This window comes from Chironomus tepperi, unplaced genomic scaffold (assembly GCF_022539635.2).
Source record: "Chironomus tepperi strain 1889 unplaced genomic scaffold, CSIRO-AGI_Ctep_v1 contig_13, whole genome shotgun sequence".
Taxonomy (NCBI): domain Eukaryota; kingdom Metazoa; phylum Arthropoda; class Insecta; order Diptera; family Chironomidae; genus Chironomus; species Chironomus tepperi.
This window is the reverse complement of record NW_027226135.1, coordinates 1,081,491-1,103,260: the sequence shown is the minus strand read 5'-3', so window position 1 is coordinate 1,103,260 and position 21,770 is coordinate 1,081,491. Positions and strand designations below refer to the sequence as shown.

At 38.6% G+C, this 21,770-nt stretch overlaps 4 protein-coding genes across 4 annotated transcripts; 1 reads left to right on the top strand and 3 right to left on the bottom strand.

Moving 5' to 3' along the window:
* Positions 1 to 284: 284 nt before the first annotated feature.
* LOC139090980 (fatty acid CoA ligase Acsl3-like) lies at positions 285 to 5,770 on the top strand. Its single transcript, XM_070640898.1, has 6 exons — positions 285 to 493; positions 3,498 to 4,140; positions 4,201 to 4,328; positions 4,389 to 4,815; positions 4,876 to 5,232; positions 5,291 to 5,770. Exons 1-6 carry the CDS (start codon positions 362 to 364, stop codon positions 5,713 to 5,715), a joined length of 2,112 nt encoding a protein of 703 aa, XP_070496999.1. The 5' UTR covers positions 285 to 361; the 3' UTR covers positions 5,716 to 5,770.
* A 5,636-nt stretch (positions 5,771 to 11,406) lies between these two features.
* On the bottom strand, positions 11,407 to 14,024 carry LOC139089829 (trypsin-1-like). Its single transcript, XM_070639456.1, has 7 exons — positions 13,889 to 14,024; positions 13,723 to 13,830; positions 13,386 to 13,628; positions 12,623 to 12,755; positions 12,085 to 12,123; positions 11,748 to 11,829; positions 11,407 to 11,568 (listed from the first exon to the last, which is right to left on the bottom strand). Exons 1-7 carry the CDS (start codon positions 14,022 to 14,024, stop codon positions 11,407 to 11,409), a joined length of 903 nt encoding a protein of 300 aa, XP_070495557.1.
* Positions 14,025 to 16,096: 2,072 nt separating this feature from the next.
* LOC139090931 (balbiani ring protein 3-like) lies at positions 16,097 to 16,850 on the bottom strand. Its single transcript, XM_070640823.1, has 3 exons — positions 16,726 to 16,850; positions 16,653 to 16,664; positions 16,097 to 16,536 (listed from the first exon to the last, which is right to left on the bottom strand). Exons 1-3 carry the CDS (start codon positions 16,766 to 16,768, stop codon positions 16,178 to 16,180), a joined length of 414 nt encoding a protein of 137 aa, XP_070496924.1. The 5' UTR covers positions 16,769 to 16,850; the 3' UTR covers positions 16,097 to 16,177.
* Positions 16,851 to 17,994: 1,144 nt separating this feature from the next.
* On the bottom strand, positions 17,995 to 20,626 carry LOC139090725 (uncharacterized). The gene is made up of 4 exons (XM_070640530.1): positions 20,431 to 20,626; positions 19,551 to 19,799; positions 18,967 to 19,123; positions 17,995 to 18,603 (listed from the first exon to the last, which is right to left on the bottom strand). The coding sequence occupies exons 1-4, from the start codon at positions 20,531 to 20,533 to the stop codon at positions 18,192 to 18,194; spliced, it is 921 nt and encodes a 306-aa protein (XP_070496631.1). The 5' UTR covers positions 20,534 to 20,626; the 3' UTR covers positions 17,995 to 18,191.
* Positions 20,627 to 21,770: the final 1,144 nt, after the last annotated feature.

The following is a 21,770-nucleotide window of genomic DNA, read 5'->3' as shown; positions in this document are numbered from 1 at the left end:
ATGGTCGCACCGTTCAATTACTTAAAATTGTTAGTTTTTTGGGTGATTTTGGCTTAAAATTTGATGGAAAATTTAGAAAAATTGGAGAAAATTGACGAAATTTTGATTTATTTTGAGATATTTTGAAGGTTATAGGAAGTAGAATGACTTGTTATGCATCTTATATCCAAAAACTAACATCACGGTCCGACTATACCAAACTATCCCCACATCCTCTTATTGCTAGTTTCTTCAAAAATTGAAAAAAAATTTTACTTCATTTGTGATCAAGTTTTTAAAGGTTTCAGAGGTTTTTTTTTATCAAGTCGCAGCTGCTTAATTGTCAACAACCTTTGATTTCTTATATAAATCTTGTCGCACAATGTCAATTGGATCGGTTATAGTTGTTGGAATAATTGCAGTTATTTCATTTATTTATACTTTATTGACACTGCCAATTTATTTTTTGGTACAACAGCCATGGAAGATGAGACAGAGAATTAAGGATGTTAAGGTGAGTTTTGAGGCTTTTTTGGGAATTTTTTACAATTTTTTTCTCGAATTTTCCAAATGAAAATTTTGAAAATTTGCAATTTTTTGTCAATTTTTTGTTGGAATTTTCACGACTTTTGAGCTGAAAAATTGGAAAAATTCCAGCATTTTAATATATTTGCGGAAGAATTGCTGCTCATACTCAGTGCTAAACACTTAGTGGCATAGCACCAATAGGGTCGTTCAATTATTACGTTCTGGAATGGGGGGATAGGGGCAGGGTTATTCTGTATCGTAGGAAGTAAGGGTTATACCAATTTAGTGCCAGTTGACTAGAATTATCCATGAAAATGTTGACTAGGAATGACCTGTGCTAATCAGGGTATAGTCAAGTCTACCCAGAGTCACGTCACACCATGTCACCAACCCAGAGTCACTCCATGTCACCAACCCAGAGTCACTCCATGTCACCAAGTCAGAGTCACTCCATGTCACCAACCCAGAGTCACACCATGTCACCAACCCAGAGTCACTCCATGTCATCAAGTCAGAGTCACTCCATGTCATCAAGTCAGAGTCACGCCATGTCATCAACCCACAGTCACACCATAATCTGATGACAAATCATGCTTCAAACAATGCTTCTATATTCAGTTATGATTCAAAAAAGCAGTGCTGTCTAAAATGATAGAATAATGTCAGTTTTACATAATATCTTATCTCTCTTCGTACGCGTACGGTGCAATGGTATAACTGACCTTACTTTTTTTGATGGCAAACAGTTCAACATTACGTCAAATTATCTTTTTGAGTAGTTGCTAGGAAGCAGGAGTGAATTTATGGAGGAAGGAGATAGTTTATTGGTTTGATGGGGTTTATTGGGATGCTACGTGCTGCTCCCTATGTCTGACTACGTCCTTGATAAGCAGTTGATAAGCAATTTCATGTCCTAAGCAGGAATGTCGCCTAAAAAGTCAATTTTAGTCAAGTTCAATGTGAACTTGAACTTGCAGCTTATCAGCTCGACATTCCCAAGTGACCCCATCCGCATGTGGATGTCCATGTGGATGTCCACAAGGGTAGATGTCATCAGATATGATCTGTGGACGGAACCATTCACAGAAGCCCAAATTCGTTGGGTTTTCCCCACTTTATTGCCATTTTTAATCCAATACAGCCCTTTAGTCACCCAAGATTACAGTCCATAAGTAAATCAAGTCACAAAATCAATTCCTAACATCCATAAAGTCCCCAATTTTTCTCTATTTATATCTGTCGATATGCGGACAAAAAATATCAAAAAAAAAATGTTTTAAGACATCACGATAAGAGCTTGATCTGCTGTGACTTACGACACAGTTCCTTATCATTAACTTTTTGTTGACAGAAGCTTAATGCCGGCTACGATCAGCAATTGCGTCAATGAAAAAAAATGTTAAATTTTTTTTGATAAGACTTTTTTTTGTAGTAAATAATGTAAGAAGTTCATTGAAATGGCTTGCAATTCTTTATCAAATAATGTGCTTGAATGGGTATTGTACGATAATGCGATGTGATGTAACATTTATTATTATCGGATTTTAAAAATAGACTGCAATCAAATGATAAGAATGGAACCGGGGTGGTATGGTGATGAAAATATCACTTTTATGGGGGGCTATATAAGCATTTTTAGAGGATCCTGGGCTTCCGTATGGCTTCCATGCCAATCCGGATCAGGTTGACTTGTCTCTGACATGGTGTTAGATAGAAACAGAACCTCTAAGGCACCAAGCCAGGAACCATCAAGTTGACATGGGTCTGATATGGTGTTACATTGGAACCGAACCTCAAAGGCACCAAGTTAGGGACAACGAGGTTGATGTGGCTCTGACATAATGCCATGTAGCAACCTAAGCTTCAAGTTGGAGCATGGTTCCAGTAGCTAAGCAGCTTCAGGAGCCGACTGAGGGATGTCATGGATCACACTTGATCTGTGCGGCCAGCTTAGTAAGTAAGGCTGCTCAAGACAGTTTTAGACAGTCCAAATTTAGTCACATCACATCCAATGTACATCTCGGTACAATCAAATGATAAGAAAAATTTAGATTTAACTGACTTTATATTGTACTCTGTAACTTGTCATTATCAGAACATTCAGCTTATCAGATTAGATAATGGATTTTATTGTTAAATCTGGTTCATTTGATGATTTTATGGAAGCATTCTTTATGTTTATGTTATGACTATGCCATTCAAGGTCGTAGAACTCAAAATTATAAAGGATTTAGTCATCAACTTTTTAGTGACTCGCTACAGATGTAGAGTCAGATGGAAGGGGTGTTGTAATGACCTAGGATACAAGTGGGAGTAAGATTCCAGTAAGTGAGTAAGTAAGCAACAGAAGTGGAACTATGAGTCAATGTGATGCATCGGGATATTGGGTCGATCACTAGAATTTGGTAAAGTCAGGTCATTTTGGAATTAAAGGTTGACTCCCAACCTCCTCCATTACTTACTTACTTCGCTGACCGTACAGATCAATTGTGATCCATGACTTCCTTTAGATGCAGCCTTAAAACTAGCTCTATTGATGGCTATTGCTTGCCAATTTCTGATTCCTCCCTGATTCTCCCCTGATTCTCCCCTGATTCCTCCCTGATTCCTCCCTGATTCCTCCCTGATTCTCCCCTGATTCTCCCCTGATTCTCCCCTGATTCTCCCCTGATTCTCCCCTGATTCCTCCCTGATTCCTCCTGATTCCTCCCAGATTCCTCCCTGATTCCCCCAGATTCCAGCAGATTCCCCTGATTTCCCCCTGATTCCCCTGAATTCCAACTTATTACCCCTGGTTCTCCCCTGATTCCTCCCAGATTCCCCCGGTTTCCCCTGATTCCTCCCTGGTTCTCCCCTGATTCCCCCAGATTCCTCCCTGATTCCCCCTCCATACCACTAAGTATAATCAATTTAAACCTCAAATATTAACCAATAATGTCCCTAAGTAACCCAACCCCATAACCTCAAATATCTCAACATCATCATTCCAGGCCAAACCCATCAGCTCATCCAGCACGGCAATCACCTACAAAAACATACGACCCCATATGGAACTCCATAAATTACTTGAAAAGCAAGGCATTGATACACTCGAAAAGATGATAAAATATGCAGTAAATCAGTATAAAAGTAAGAAATGTCTTGGAACTAGACAAATTCTGTCGGAAGAAGATGAGAGACAGCCAGATGGAAAGACATTCAAAAAGTACCGAATGGGTGTCTATAAATGGAGGACATTCGATGAAGTCAATACGGAAGCATCAAACTTTGGCAAAGGATTAAGAGAACTTGGAGTCAATCCAAAAGACCGAATTGTCATATTTGCCGAGACACGTGCTGAATGGATGATTGCTGCACATGGACTATTCAAACAGAACTGCACAGTATGTACAATTTATGCGACACTTGGTGAGGATGGAATTGCCTTTGGTGTTAATGAGACGGAAGTTAAATTTGTCATAACAAGTCACGAATTGCTGCCAAAAATCAGAAATATTTTAAAGGATATCCCAAATGTCCATACGGTTGTGTACTTTGAGGATCAATTACATCCAACGGATACGACTAATTTTGGTAATGTTAGAGTTGTGCCGTACACGGAAGTTGTTAGAGCTGGTGCCAATAATCGATTTGGTGAGTTGTAGAGGAACTGACTGGAACTGACAATTTTATGACTTGTTCCTTAATTTACAGATGAACATTCACCAACACGTGATGACATTGCAATTCTTATGTACACAAGTGGATCAACTGGAGTTCCAAAAGGTGTCATGCTGTCCCACTGGAACTGCATATCAACAGTTATGAGCTTCTCGGATGGTGTAAGTTGGAACTAAAAAAAAATAATAAAATTAATTCCTTAATATTGCTGCTATTTTAAGGTCAAAGTAATACCCGGCGATATGTTCCTTGGTCTCTTACCACTTGCACATGTCTATGAGCTATTAGCTGAAAGTATATCCTTATGTGTTGGAGTTCCAATAGGCTACTCGACAGCATTAACACTACTTGACTCAAGTGCAAAGGTTATGGCTGGTACAATGGGTGATGCACGTGCATTGGAACCAACTGTTATGACAACAGTTCCATTAATTCTTGATCGTGTCCGTAAAGGTGTTACTGATAAAATGAGCAAGGAATCAGCTGTTAAGCAAGCATTATTTAATTATTGTGTGAATTATAAGCAACGATGGACAAGACGTGGATATCGGACACCAATTGTGGACAAGATTATCTTTAAGAAGGTTGCTGCATTAATGGGTGGTAAAATGAGGGCAATGATAAGTGGCGGTGCACCTTTATCGCCAGGTATAATATCGGAATTAATCATAAAATGTCAAATTTTTGATAATTTTTTTTTGTTCCTAGATACTCATGAGTTTATACGTAATTCCCTTTGTTTGGATGTACTGCAAGGTTATGGATTAACGGAAACAACAGCTGGTGCGACACTTATGGAACAACTTGATTTATCACTTGGACGTTCTGGTCCACCCGTCACAACATCATTAATAAGAATTGTTAATTGGGAGGAAGGAAACTATATGGTGACTAAGAAGCCACATCCACAAGGTGAGGTGATTGTTGGCGGTGATAATGTATCAATGGGATATTTTAAGAGACCAGCTGAAAATGCTGAGACATTTTTTGTTGAGAATGGTGTTCGATGGATGAGAACTGGTGATATTGCTGAGATTCATGAGGATGGAACTGTCAAAATTATTGGTAAGCCTTACTTCTTCCTGTTTATTGAGTTATTTCCTTAAATGAATTTTTTTCCTAGATCGTAAAAAGGATTTAGTTAAGCTACAACATGGTGAATACATATCACTTGGTAAAGTTGAATCGGAACTTAAGACATGCTTATTTGTTGAAAATATTTGTGTTTATGGTGACTCAACAAAGACTTATTGTGTTGCTGTTATTGCACCAGCTGAAATTGGATTAAAAGATTTGGCAGCAACACTTGGTATATCAGGTGAAATGGAACAGCTGTGCATGAATCGTGAAGTTACAAATCTTGCATTAAAGAAAATACAGGAACATGCAGCTAAATCAAATCTTATAAAATTTGAAATACCAACAAAAATTACATTAGTACCCGAGCCATGGACACCCGAATCCGGTCTTGTAACAGCTGCATTTAAAATTAAAAGGAAAGAAATTCAAGCTAAATATAAAGCAGAATATACAAAAATGTATACATGAAATGTTATTTTAAAGAATATTAAATAAAAGCCTGATGGATTTGATCATACTCACAGTTATGAGCTTTATTCATTGACCGAAGACCGAAGACCGAAGACCGAAGACCGAAGACCGAAGACCGAAGACCGAAGACCGAAGACCGAAGACCGAAGACCGAAGACCGAAAGACCGAAGAGCCAAAGAGCGAAGAGCGAAGACCGAAGACGAACGAAGATGACCGAAGACGACCAAAGACGACCGAATACGACCGAAGAGGCCGAAAACCGAAGACGAACGAAGTCGAACGAAGACAACCGAAGACGACCGAAGAGACCGAAGAAGACCGAAGAAGACCGAAGAAGACCGAAGAAGACCGAAGAGACCGAAGAGACCGAAGAAGACCGAAGAAGACCGAAGAGACCGAAGAAGACCGAAGAGACCGAAGAAGACCGAAGAGACCGAAGAAGACCGAACACTACCGAAGACGACCGAAGACGACCGAAGACGAACGAAGACGACCGAAAAAAAACAAGATTCTTGAGAATTTTGAAACATTTTATTAAAAAAGCATAGAAAGAAATAAAAAAAAACTCTAACAAAGGAAAAGCCAATTTAAGTGTTTATAAAAAGGCACAAAAACCTTTGATCAAATTATTAAAAAGAAGTATGCAAATCATAAATAAGTATAAAGTCCCTCGTAATCCAGTTGAAGTTCAATTCTAAAATAAAAAAATAAATATTAAAATTTAAGTCCCAAGACCCTCATTAACTATGTCCATAACTTACTTCTATATCCATTTTATCCTGTCCAAATCAAGTCAATCAGTCGTCGATGTCATCATATTGAGTCAGAATTGTGTATATTATGTATATTATGATGAATATAACTGAGAATGAAATTGTTAAGGAACCGACCAGCATTGTAATCCTATAACTGGCACTTTTAATGTTGTCCTTTAACTGATTTGATGATATTGTGCTGGATTGGATGAAGTCATGCAGAATTGATGTTAGGTTGGTGATTCTTTGGTCCATGGCTGATACAGCGGCATTAATGGTGGACATGCTGGTGTCAAGTGCTGTGACTTTGGCGTTCATGGCTGATACAGTGGAATTAATGGTGGACATGCTGGTGTCAAGTGCTGTGACTTTGGCGTTCATGGCTGATACAGTGGCATTAATGGTGGACATGCTGGTGTCAAGTGCTGTGACTTTTGCGTCCATGGCGGTGACTTTGGCGTTCATGGCTGATACAGTGGAATTAATGGTGGACATGCTGGTGTCCTTGAATGTCATTTTCATGCTAGTTGCTTTACTCGAAATTGACTGAAATCGTTCCTTGAAAGGCGTTGAATTCGATAAATTTGAATTTTGGAATCGACTTTGAAGGTTTTGGAGTTTTTGGTCGAAAATTGGAAATGAATCAGAATTGACATTAAGCAGTGAATTTTCCAGTTTTTGCAATTCCTTATCGATGCCAGAATAGCCAGAACATTTAAGTTTTGCTTGTCCGATGACTTCTTTTACTGCTGTTTTGTTGTTGACAGCTTCCATGTCGATGCATTTGTTTCTTCTAAGATCCAACCATGCCAATTTACTTAAACTCTCAAAAACGTCAGTTCCAAAATAAATTAATTTATTAAATGAAAAAGTAATAACTTCCAACTCCAAATTGTAAGCAAAAAGACCATCCTCAAGAAATTCAATGTCATTTTCATACAAGTCAAGACGAACCAACTTTGAATAAGGCATCAAATCGCTCTGCTGAATTTCCTTCAAACGACCATTGTTAATGAGAATCATTCTGAGATTAATGAAGTGATTTCCTAAATTACGCGGGAAATATTCAATGATACGAGAGGAATCGCGTGACCAAAAACAAGTAACATCTGCGTTGCTCTTGCCAGTGTTATGAGCTCCATTCACGGAATCAATCACAGCTGATTCTTTTGATCTTATGTTGAGAGTATTTTGGGGAACGCATCGATAGACAGAACCAACAGCAAAAATATAATCAGTCACATAAAAACACTTCATATCAACTGAATCACCAAATCCACACAGCACAGCCCAAACAGCAACAAAGCTGTAATTTCATTATTTTAGATTAATTTTATGAGCTGTACATTAATGAATAATTTTAGGGATTTGTCATTGTGACTTATTATACTTAAATGTGACTCAAAACAGAGGATTTAAGAATTTTATCCAAAAAATGGCAATCGACCCTTAAATCCACCTATACCTGGATATACCACCTATACCTAAACACCTGGATACACTTCGGACTATCAAAATTGACTACACAATTTAACCGAATGTGTCTGACCTAAGATTCTGAGCCAATAGTCTCCGGTCTGTATTTCTATGCCTAGAGCTCATTCAATGCTCCAGACCGGTATCTTTGGATCAACCCTAGTCTGACTTTTGGGTAGGAAATCCTTAATTAAACCAGTTCCCCGTACTATTTAAAGACATACAATTAAGTGCACACATCCAGCCCATCCCTAAATTACTCATCACTTCCTTAATTCTTAAAAGATTCAAAAAAAAACTTACATGAAAATTTCCTTTATGGCCATTTTGTGATTATGCTGAATTTATTAACTTTTTGAGGCACAATTTCACTCTTTTTGACACTTTTTTCACTTTTTAGATTTTAATTTATGTTAATTGTTCAACTGATGACTTTAAAGTGATTCAATTTTTTCATAAAATCTGAGCTTGACAGAATTTATTTAATGAGTCAGTGACTGATGTTTCATGTTTCATTGTGGCTATTTGATAAAAATAATTAGAATTATACGAATCTGTGTGTCAGAACTGAGTCAGAAAACCGAAACCGAGTGTTCGAGTCTCCGATTGTCCAATTGTCCGATTGTCCAAGTGTCCGATTGTCCGAGTGTCCGATTGTCCGATTGTCCGATTGTCTGATTGTCCGAGTGTCGGAGTGTCAGATTGTCCGAGTGTCCGATTATCCGATTGTCCGATTGTTCCGAGTGTCCGAGTGTCTGATTGTCCGAGTGTCCGATTGTCCGATTGTCCAATCGTCTGATTGTCCGAGTGTCCGATTGTTCCAAGTGTCCGATTGTCCAAGTGTCCAAGTGTCCGAGTGTCCGATTGTCCGAATGTCCGATTGTCCGAATGTCCGAATGTCCGAATGTTCGAGTGTCCGAGTGTCTGATTGTCCGAGTGTCCGATTGTCCGAGTGTCCGATTGTCCGATCGTCTGATTGTCCGAGTGTCCGATTGTCCGATCGTCCGATTGTCCGATTGTCCGATTGTCCGATTGTCCAAGTGTCCGAGTGTCCGATTGTCCGAGTGTCCGAGTGTCCGATTGTCCGAGTGTCCGATAGTCCGAGTGTCCGAAGTCCGAGTCTGAGTCCGGAAATTGAAAATTTAAATCACGCCTAAATTTCAAATAAAATCGTTTGCATTGTTAAAAACCCGTGATTGATAACGTAAACGGTCGTGTAAAAATTACAACAATAAAAATTATCCATGAACTATAAATATAAGTTTTAGTATATGAAATAAGTTAGGTGTTAATGTTCAGCCACAGTTCAATAAGCTTTCAATATAATTGTTAAAATAATGAAAATTTTTATTGAATTATTTATAATTTTATTCATTGTTAAAAGTAAGTATAAAAGGATTATGTAAAGGCTCAGACGTAGTTGACACCAAAGTTGACAGAATTCCGGTCAAGTCGGACTGAATCGGATAAGAATTGAACTCTGTTAAAGTGCAGTCCGTTCTCAACTAAGACCGGGACCGAGACCGTGACAACAAAAGGAATTCCTCGATGTTGCAGTCTTGGACTTGATCTCAATATCAAGGTCCTCAATGTAAATGTGTCATAATTATGTTCTAGTCAGCTTATGACTACAAATTAATAGTCACACTTTTGGATAGACATGAATATCGTGACTAGGAAGTGTAGCTGTAATATTATACAAAAAGTCATGACAAAAGGATGAATATTAAGTCGACATGACGAATCGGACACGGTAGATTGAGTCATGACAGCATGTGGATGAGCTATGATTGATAGCTCATCATATTTGATTCTGTCCGAATTTTGATTTAAAAGTCATAGCACGAAACTGAGTTGACAGAACTCAAAGGGCTTGGTTTATAGGACCGACAGAAATATCGGCCGAATTTTATTGTTTCGGACGAAATTTTGGCCGAATTTTATTATTTCGGACGAAATTTTGACCGAATTGAATTATTTCGGACGAAAATTTTGGCCGAATTTTATTATCTCGGACGAAATTTTGGCCGAATTTTATTATTTCGGACAAAATTTTGACCGAATTTTATTATTTCGGACGAAATTTTGGTCGAATTTTATTGTTTCGGACGAAAGATTGACGGAATTTTTTTAAAACAATTTTTGTATGAGCCAAAATATCGGCCGAAATTATGTCTGAAATAATCATTCTGCTGAAATTTCAGCCAATATTTTGATCGGGCTTGGTTCGTCGGACCTACCAGAATATTGGCCGAATTTTATTATTTCGGACGAAATCTTAGCCGAGTTTTATTATTTTTGACAAAATTTTGACTAAAATGTATTATTTCGGACAAAATTTTGGTCGAGTTTTATTATTTCGGACGAAATTTTGGCCGAATTTTATTATTTTGGACGAAAATTCGGGTAATTTTTTTTGAAATCAAGTTTTGTATGAGCCAAAATATCGGCCGAAATTATGTCTGGTATAATCATTCTGCTGAAATTTCAGCCAATATTTTGATCGGGCTTGGTTCGTCGGACCTACCAGAATATTGGCCGAATTTTATTATTTCGGACGAAATCTTAGCCGAGTTTTATTATTTCGGACGAAATTTAGGCTAAATTTTTTTTGGGATCAATTTTTGTATAAGCCGAAATAAAATTGTCTGCCAAAATTTTGGCCGATATTATCGAACTCGCTATTTCTTCCAGATTCCCTATGTGGCGGTCCAACAGCAACTGTAATCCCACGTAACTTATTAATCCATGCTCAGGCCACCGACATCTATTCAGAATTTACAACAAAAATGCTCACAACATTACAAGACTTATCAGATCATCTCAATGATATCGCAAGGCACAGTAATGATGAAGTTAATGGACGTGCATTAACATCGGGTGACGTCCTTAAAACTGACACAAAACAAAAACTCGAAGCAATTTTTGGTGATTTTATTGAAAATTTATCAAATCTTATTGATGTTGATCCGGATGTAGTCATTGATGTCCTTAATAGCTCACCAATATTAACAAAAGATATTGCAACAATTGAAGATTTTATTAAAACTGGTAAATTAATGTTTGATTCAGCAAATCGTGTCGTGGATGGTAAAGATGATGAATTTCTTATTCAAGTCATGAATCGCAGTCAGGCTGAAACTGTAAAATTTAATATGAGTGGATGTTGATGTTGATAATGTTATGAATAAAATTTATTTTATGTGTCATGTTTTGAGTTTTTTATTGAAATTCTCTCTCTTTTCTCTCTTTTCTCTCTTTTCTCTATTTTGAAGAGAGAAGAGAGAAGAGAGAAGAGAAAATTCCATTTTAAATTCAGTTCCTTTATTAATCAAAAAATTGTAAAATACATAATATTTGTCTCCAACCCCATTCACCCCGTCACCCGTCACATCATATCCAAACCATCCCCAATTTTAAAATTAAGCAACAAAAAAAAAACAACAAAAAATCACATTAAACTTCAATGTCTCTCAACAATTGATTATTAAAGATTTGATAGTCATTATGACCGACTCGATAGCAAGTCTTAATGCCAGTTTTGTCCATGACCCAATCACTGACTGCTGATATTCTTGAATAAACTCCAGGGAAGTTTGGTCGTGCGCATCCGTAGCCCTACAAGAAAAAATAGAGACAGTCCTCAAATTAGACTTGAATTAAAGCATCCCGAGCGACACAAATCAGCCATATGGATGTCACTTGGCTTCCACATGAAGTCGGCTTCAATTTGGAACCATTAAAGGAGGTTTGTCAGAGCCTTCTTCATTTATGTCACTCGGATATGAACAACCTACCCATGATACAAGTCCAATCAGAACTCCATCACTTTCCAGATAGGTGTCAGTATGAGGAGCGGCCAGTGGTCCACCAGAGTCACTGTAAATGAGATAAAATTGATCAGCCATTGATCAGTACTGCCACTCATGTCGGTCTGACCCAAACCAGTGATGGACAACCTTCGTCACACCTTGGTGATTAACCTCGACTATAACCGCACACGACAAACGGTTCGTAATATTTTTTCAAAACTTCCAGGTGCATACGGGTGGTGCCGCTGCACACAGGTTGCCCACCACTGTTCCAAATGAGCTAATTTCTTGCAAATTGCAGCTGCACATCAGTTTAACTTACCCTTGACAAGCGTCCTTACCGCCTTCAATGAGATATCCACTAAGAACAAAAAAAGGATTAAAAATTATTAGTGTCGGTTGCAGAGTTGGACATGGAGGTCCAAAATCCCCAAGTCATGCCAGCTATGATCCAGACCACCTCTTCATGTGTCCCAGTGTCCCATGTGTCCCAGTTAAACCAAGTCCATCACGAGATGGTCAATGATAGGACATTTGGGTATGAGAGGCAATTGCAACTGACTGGCATGTATTATGCAGCATATCCATTGAGCCACCCAACTCTGGGATTAAATTCTGTAATTTTTAAAACTTATTTTGGATATACTTACGCGCATATCATCTAGAAATGAGGATAGACCAACCATTAATTTAGATATTGTCAATTTTTGTGGATTTAATGCTTACCCTGATGATTTTGAGTCATGCAGTTTGAATTTGTCATCAAAATTACAAATGTAAAGAGATAAAATTGAATTAAAAAATTATTCAACAAGGAGGACGATCATTGCGGAACAGGAACGTCCCCAAACTCAACTCACCGTGGTGTAACTGCTGAATTTATCTTAGCATATGCATTGATGCATACTTGCTGATTAATAGTTACAACATAAACGACTCTCAATTGTTCATTTGATATACTTGAATTCATTGTATTACCCCATCCAGATGTAGCTAGAATTAAGGAATGGGAATTTGTCAGTTAACATTCAAGTAGAGTTTGTAGGACTGCTGGAGTCGGGCTCCAATTGGACCACAAATGGACTTCATATGGACTCCAATGTCGGGCACCAAATGGACTCCAAGTGGACCCCAAATGGACCCCAAATTGACCCTAAAGTCGGGCACCAAATGGACCCCAAATGGACCTCAAATGGACCCCAAATGTCGGGCACCAAATGGACCCCAAATGGACCTTAAATGGACTTCAATGTCGGGCACCAAATGGACCCCAAATGGACCTTAAATGGACTTCAATGTCGGGCACCAAATGGACCCCAAATGGACCTCAAATGGACCCCAAATGGACCCCAAATGGACCCCAAATGGACCTCAAATGGACTCCAATGTCGGGCACCAAATGGACCCCAAATGGACCTAAAATGGACTCCAATGTCGGGCACCAAATAGACCCCAAATGGACCCCAAATAGACTTCAAATGGACCCAAAATGAACTTCAAATGGACCCCAAATGGACCCCAAATGGACCTCAAATGGACCCCAAATGGACACCCAATGGACCCCAAATAGACCTCAATTAGACTTCAAAGTTGAACCCCCCAAATGTCCAACAAAATACTCACAAACAATCGTTCCATCACGGAAATCCTCTCCAGCACATGGAAACTTAATAGGCTGAACACGTTCACTAAACACCAATTCCTCTTGAAGTCTCAATAGTGAAAAGTCATAGTCAATATTCCATGAATTATAGCTTGGATGTTGAATAATTTGTGCAACTTTAATGACATCACCATCACGTCCCAAAAAGCTGCTTCCAACACGTACGGATAACATTGATGCAACAGCGCCATTTGTGCAATGTGCTGGAAAATTAAGAAGTGGAGGGTTAGAGGGGGTCATGGGGGGTCAAGGGTGAGGGTTAAAGGGTCAATAACCCTTTGGTCAGGTACTACATACCTGCCGTAAATACAAAATGACTGCTTATTATGTTACATCCACAAATGTGTCTTAATGAGCTCAACAAGCTTCCTTGATATGGATAGTCAGTTATGTTAGCGGCATCGCCTAAAATTCAGGAACAAGACAATTAGGGACCATCAAATCAGCAGCATATCCAACTTACCACCAACAATCCTTGCATCAGGATTAAGTCTTAATCCATTATAAGGTCCAAAAATTCTCTCTAAATTATTGAGACTATATGGAACAGCTGTTGCTGAATATACAGCATAAATTGACAGAATTAGTAGAAATTTCATGACTTTTTAGTGGCAGTTCCTGCTTCAAAATTCTCAAATTTAATGCTCAACTCTTTTCACTTGTAAGACACAAGCTGCATTGACTGTCTACCTTAATAATTCCGCGACATTTATACTAGCATGCAGTTATTGTGCACTTTATGCACACTTGACTAATTCTTCTTTGTTGTCATTGTGGAACTTATTGTTATCAGTTATTGTAGATAGAATGTTCAGCTGTGGGGATTGATAATAGAAGTATCGATAATTTACGCGTGAATGTTTGATGGAATTACGGTTGAGTCATTGGATTGAGTTTTGGAAATTTAAGATGCATTCAGGACATTGCATAATGATTCCAGTAAGTAAGTAAGTATCAGGTCAACATGATGCATGCTTAATAGTGTCATCCTCACGATCTCGGATTGGAGACCGTCCTTCTTCCCCTTCTCTCCCCTTTGGAGTCACCCTAAAGTGCTGCTACACACAGGTTGCCCACCATTGACCTACAATTTTAATAATTCATCACCCAATTCTGCCTTTCATACCCAACAACAATTCAACACAAAATTACATCAACCTAATCTCAAATTCTATCCTTGAAATACTATTAATATGCACTGCTTTGAGGTTATGTACAAAAAGACACTTATACTAATTGAAGTGTTTAATTAAACATTTTATGAATTCTGTGCCAACATAAGAACTTATGCCACTTCAGAAGCTTAAGTTGTTGACTTTTGCAGATTAAATTAAGTGGCAATTTACTTCCTATGGAGGATGTCTTGTGAGCTAATAATAGCAATAAAGTAGTATTTAAGTAGTAATTAAGGCAGAGTGGGTCATAGAGGCTTGGGAAGGGAGTCTTTGGGGTGTTGAGACACGACAGGTTCTAAGGTGATGGCTTGAAGCTTTCTAGAGCACTTGTGGGCAAATGTGGAGGTCAAATGGCGTCCATAAGGCTGTCAAATGGAAGTGGATTGAATTTAGAGCCTTAAATGTTGCGTGGCTGTGCTTTATTCATGTGTATCGCTCGGGTATGTTACTTAGAATCCTATCAAATTGAAGAATGTCTTCCAAATGGGATGGCGGTTGATGTTGGTGTTCAAAGTGATTCTTCCACTGATTCCTCACTTCTTAAGCATAAGAACATCCTTCGTCTAAATAGGACTGTTCTTTGGATGGACGAGAAGGTCAAAAAGAAGGCATTGAGACAGGTTCAGGTCGACTTTGGTTTATTTAGCTTGTATTTAAGGTTGGTGGCTTGTTAGGTCAATGCATCCTCCTTAGGGGCCAAAGACGAGGGGGAAGTGGAAGAAGAGGAAGGAGGAGAAGAAGGGTAAGAAGGGGATCAGGAGGAATAAAGGGAGAAGTAGATGGCTCCTTAATTGTGGATTTCTTCCTTGAAAATCCTAAAAAATTCAAGAATTTTGTCGAAAAGATGATGTAAAAAGTGGAAAGGGAAGGGTTTGAACGTCAACCCAACCCTTCCGATCCTTGGATACTCCACTGTACACATGCCTACCAAACCAAACCTACCAGTCCTCCTAGATCCACACTCCAATCCAACCATTCCTCTACCTCCAATAGCTCAATATCTATATTAAATTCCAACATCAAAGTAGCAATTAATGCCCTAAATTTGTCACAAATTCTTATCATATCAAGATTACTTCTTTTTTATATACATTAATCTGACATTACAGACCCAAATTGTATTTCTTTTTTGTCTGATCTGGAATGAAATTCTCTTTTTTTTATCAAAATATTTCCGACCTAACTCAACAAATAAATACTGCGAAATTAAGCGATGAGTGATGAACAATCTCAAATTCAAGAATGTGGCTGGTCTCAAAAATGACCGTTAATTTTTTAAAAATTCAAATTTTTTTTGACCGTTAAAATTCAATTTTTTTTTTGACCGTTATAAATCAATTTTTTATACGGTTAAAATTCAAATTTTTTTGACCGTTATTTTGAATTGTTTGAAAATCGAATTTCGAAAATCGAATTTCGAAAATCGAATTTCGAAAATCGAATTTCGAAAATCGAATTTCGAAAAATTCGAATTTGACCCAAATAAAAATCGGAACTAAATTTTGCAAAATAATACAATTTTATTCAGAAGACGTCCTCAATAAAATAACAAAAAAGTAACAAAAAAATCAGCTCATTTAGCACATACAAGTTGTTGCATTAATTGGTGCTCCTGTCCATGGACATAATGGAAACTTACAGACACATCCACATGTATTCGGATTAAATGATTGATAAATTGTACATGCTGGATTTGGTGCTGCACATCCACATTTACATGTCGTTGTATTCCATGTTTTTGGTGCTACACATGTTGCTGGTGCGACTGTACATGCAACACATGCACAAGTAACAGCACCAGGTGGTATATATTGACCGACTGGACATGGTGCACATCGTGGAAAGACATAACCGCCACGTTCTGGTCCAAATCCACCATAACCTCCACGTTCGGCATAGCCACCACGTTCGGCACCAAATCTCTCAAAGGAACCACCTAAATTTATGGAATATTTGGATGTTATGGACTGTGGGGTTGGTCGCTTGTTACGTAACATCAATCTACGTAATAAGCATACGACCCCATAGTCGATGACCCTTTAAAATACTTACGTCCTTCAACAGCTATAAAATTGAAAATTCAGGCATTAATCATGTCTATAAAAATTTTATTTAAGCATCTTACCAACTGCAAAAACAACAACAAATAAGACTAAGCAAGTATTCATCTTAAAAACTTCCTCTCAACTGATATAAATTGTGATAATGTTGATCGTTTTTATAGTTATTGAATACTAGCTTAAATAGATTAATGACGACATAGCTTTGAGGTAGTCTATGTGTTTTTTTGGGAATGGAGATGGAGGTATTTGGGTATGACATGGATGGTGATTGATGCTGTCTCATGTGACATGGGCTGAGGCAACCTCTATATTGATCTCAATTCTAGGCACAGAACTTGAAGTCAATTCAGATATTTTTTTTGTATTAAATTGTGGACTTTGTACCTTAATGTCCAGAGCTTTTAAGTGTCTATAATTTCACTTTGAGGTCTTAAAGCACCTTGATGGTAAGCCACGATCAAAACTGCACATGGCATATGGTTCATGACATTTTCAACATATTTTTGTGAAAGGGAGTCAAAGTAAACAGGCTCCGTTGGACTGGACATGTTATTAGAAGACCTCCACTAAATAATGTCTTTAAATCAGACTTTGTGGATGGTAAGAGAGCTCGTGGTAAACCGAAGAACTCCTGGAAGGAAGCTGTCGATAGAGACAGCATTGCATTTGGAATTGGCAATTGACAGGCGGAAGCCGGCGATAGAACCAGCTTTAGGTGACATTTGAGGGAGGCCATGGATCACAGTTGATCTGTACGACCAGCGAAGTAAGTAAGTAAAAGTTTTGTGAAAAAGGACATGCTCCAGTATTTAAGATAACAGTGTCGGACTTTGTGGATGGTGAGATCCTCATAAGTCTTACTTGGTGTTGGATCCAGTCTAAGTTCGGCAGATCGGTACTTATCCAGCGAGTTTAGGTATCACTTTTATATGGACTATGTGGTTGTTAAGGATATACAGAACAATTTTTTTGAAAAAAAAAATTAACGGTCGTTTTTGAGAATGCCACAATTTGGTTAATACGAGTTTGTTGGCATAGCAAGGAGTCATCCTTAAATTAAACGCTAAGATACCCAAAGACAGAGCCAGACTGGAACTAACGACGACTAAAAAAAGGTAAACGGAAAAGGACAAATGATTGAAATGAAACTAAGCAGTTGGAACGTGCGGACGGACTGCCAGGACCGGAAGTGTTGTCAGCATTAGTGGTATAGCTTCGACACTACAAGTCACAGTGATACAGGAGTAGAAGTGGATTGGACAGCAAATAATCAAAAATTAAATCCTAAAATTCCCAAAATTCCGACACCAAAATTAAATGACATCATCCAGTTCCGTCACTAAAATTTTCAAATATCTGGTTTAACTTTATTACAGTACACAACGATCACATGATGAATAATATTGTTATTTTGTCAGTTTTTTTGTGTATTTTAGTTGAAATGAGATCGATGACACAGTTGATGCTGACTTGCTGACTCGTTTGTGCTGTTTTCAGATATTTCCGATGACAAACAGCACTTAAGTCCCTAAAAAAATCTCCCGGAAGCTCGAACAACTTTCGGACAGAATTTTCTAGCAAGTTTTGCATATGCTGATCGTCCATTGACCTTCATGTACCCAGAATTACTTCCTTTTGTGTCAATATTGACAAAAAATGAACTTTTTTTTGATAATTTTGAAAATTTCTTTTGATTTATCATAAAAACTTTACTGTAACTCCGTCCAAGCTGTTGTGCGCATTTATCTATTGGAAATATTGTCATGTCATCGCAGCTGACTGTCTCATTCGACTGTATTGACACATCAGGACATAATGATTGTATTGTACTTAATAGTAGATGATGTGGATCGTGTGGATTTTTTGAATTTTTATCATAAAATTCATTCATGTCCTCGCCTGATGACAATGGAACTAGTTGAAAGGCTTTAAGCAGTCGCCTGGGAAGAATTTTTGATAATTTTAAGGATTTTTTTGGGAATTAAGTCGAATAGGACAGGTTGGGTAATAGATTGAGAAGGTGACAGTTGGTTGACATGACTTTTGGGTGGTGCTGGACACATGCTGACCTGGTGTCGGGGTCTAGTCGACTCCTACATCAAGTCAGAGTCACGCCAGCCTGATTCCGAATTAACCAACTTGTGCTATTCAGGCATAACTCTGACACTAGGTTGACATGACTCTGGGATGGTGCTGGACACATGCTGACCTGGTGTCGGGGTCTAGTCGACTCCTACATCAACTCAGAGTCACACCAGCCTCATCCCAAATTAACCAACTTATCCTATACAGCCATAACTTACTCATAAAATCCAACAGCAATTTTACTTCCAAATTCTTTATCAATTCGTACGACACCGTCATATGTTGCATATCGTCCATGTACAGAACATGCAAAACTTGAATGATCAATTTCGTGTAATGAACGGATGGACATTGTATTGAAATCCATAAATACACCTGAAATTAGGGAATGTTAAGCAGATTTTAGGGTTTATAGCATCAACTTCCCCATCCTAATGTCCCAGATTACGTGCCAGATACCTCAAAACTGTGTCCATCACGAGAACCAATGGGATATTGAGGTTAGGACCTTAAAAATGCATATCCAATTGATGCCACCTAACCCCCATTCCCCCCAAATTCTTATATACTCCATTTGGTGCCATTTGCTACAGAGTTAGCCACACCGACAACAGCACACGACATACAGTTCAACCAACTTCAGTACCGTAGCACAAAAGTTGTCCACCACTGACTTAACATCAACAATTAGTGCCATTTGCTACAGAGTAAGCCACACCGATAACAGCACACGACATGTAGTTCAACCAACTTTAGTACCGTAACACAAAGGTTGTCCACCACTGATTTACCATCAACTTACCTCCATACTTAAAAACGCTCATAATTTTAATAACTTCAGCAATTTGTTCTGTCGAATACTTCCAAAATGGATCATCATTAATCCAACTATCTAAATCGGTTCCTTTACAGTAATCTTTAACATTCAGGAATCTTATTTGTATATTGTCATAGGACAACAGAACCTTCATCAATGTCGTATAACGCAGCATTATTTCATGTGTTGGAATTAGAAAAATTAGATGAATTATATAGTCGGGATTGAGAATTGCTGGAATTTAAAGAACAATTGTGATTATTAGTGGAGTATGTAATGGTTAGGGGAGATGCATCTAGTGAGTGGGGTTGGAATTGCAGCCTCTAACCCTCCCCCATCTAACCCCATTTGGACAAAAGTCATCAATTTGGTAGAAATTTCATTTAATTCAACAGCATTAAATTAACAGCTGTGTATTGAATTAGCAGCTGTATATCCAAGAGAGAGGGGGGAGGGGTAGGAGGGTTAAAACCCTTCCCCACCTAACCCCATTTGGATAAATTTGTAGAAATTTCATTTAATTGAACAATATTTAATTAGCAGCTGTGTATTGAATTAGCAGCTGTATATCCAAGAGAGAGGGGATAGGGTAGGAGGGTTAAAACCCTTCCCCCACCTAACCCCATTTGAACAAAAGTCTTCAATTTGTTAAGAATTGCATTTAATTCAACAATATTAAATTGACAGCTGTGTATTGAATTAGCAGCTGTATATCCAAGAGAGAGGGGATGGGGGTAGGAGGGTTAAAACCCTTCGAATGATAAAAATCTTCAATTTTTCAATATTTCTATTTAATAAAGTCAATAAAAAAACATATTAATTCATACGTATTATTGTTAAATAAAACAACAATGTCTGTTTTTACCTGCAGCTTCAATATTGCATGCCTTTTTGGCATTTCTGATAACAGCTTCTGTTTCATCGTCATTATCAATAAAAAACACATGTCTATTTAAATTATTTAACATTTTTTTATCATCATTTTGAATATTTTCTAGAAAAATTCCACTTTTTTGGTTAATTTTATTAATTTTATTATCAAAATTTGATCGATTGATGGTTTCCAGGTACAGAATTAGGAATGTAATAATGAGAATTGCTATATAAGCTATTCGACTTTTTCTTGGTTTAATATGCATGACTAAAATATTTAAACTAAATTTATTGATATAAGAATTGTTTGAAAAATTTAAATTTTAAAATGTATCAAGGTAAGTACATGTGTTGTAGCATTTTGACAAGTAATTGACATCAATTATGTCATAAAAAAATATGAAATATTTCATAAAAATGACACATATGAAATATTTCATCATTTGACTCTGAGAACCGAGAGCCGAGTCTGAGAACCGACCGAGTCTGAAAACCGAGAGCCGAGTCTGAGAACCGATAGCCGAGTCTGAGAACCGAAAGCCGAGTCTGAGAACCGAGAGCCGAGTATGAGAACCGAGAGCCGAGTCTGAGAACCGAGAGCCGAGTATGAGAACCGAGAGCCGAGTCTGGAACCGAGAGCCGAGTCTGATCTGAAAACTCTGAGAACCGAGAGCCGAGTCATCTAAGAACCGAGAGCCGAGTCCGAGAACCGAGAGCCGAGTCTGAGAACCAAGAGCCGAGTCTAAGAACCGAGAGCCGAGTCTGAGAACCAAGAGCCGAGTCCGAGAACCGAAAGCCGAATCCGAAACCGAGAGCCGAGTCTGAGAACCGAGAGCCGAGTCTGAGAACGAGTCCGAGAACCGAGAGCCGAGTCTGAGAACCGAGAGCCGAGTCTGGCAACCGAGAGCCGAGTCTGAGAAACTAAAGCCGAGTCTGAGAACCGAGAGCCGAGTCTGAGAACCGAGAGCCGAGTCTGAGAACCGAGAGCCGAGTCCGAGAACCGAGAGCCGAGCATGAGAACCGAGAGCCGAGTCTGAAAACCGAGAGCCGAGTCCGAGAACCGAGAGCCGAGTCTGAGAACCGAGAGCCGAGTCCGAGAACCGAGAGCCGAGTCTGAGAACCGAGAGCCGAGTCTGAGAACCGAGAGCCGAGTCTGAGAACCGAGAGCCGAGTTTGAGAACCGAGAGCCGAGTCCGAGAACCGAGAGCCCAGTCTAAGAACCGAGAGCCGAGTCTGAGAACCGAGAGCCGAGTCTGAGAACCGAGAGCCGAGTCCGAAAACCGAGAGCCGAGTCCGAGAACCGAGAACCGAGAGCCGAGTCCGAGAACCGAG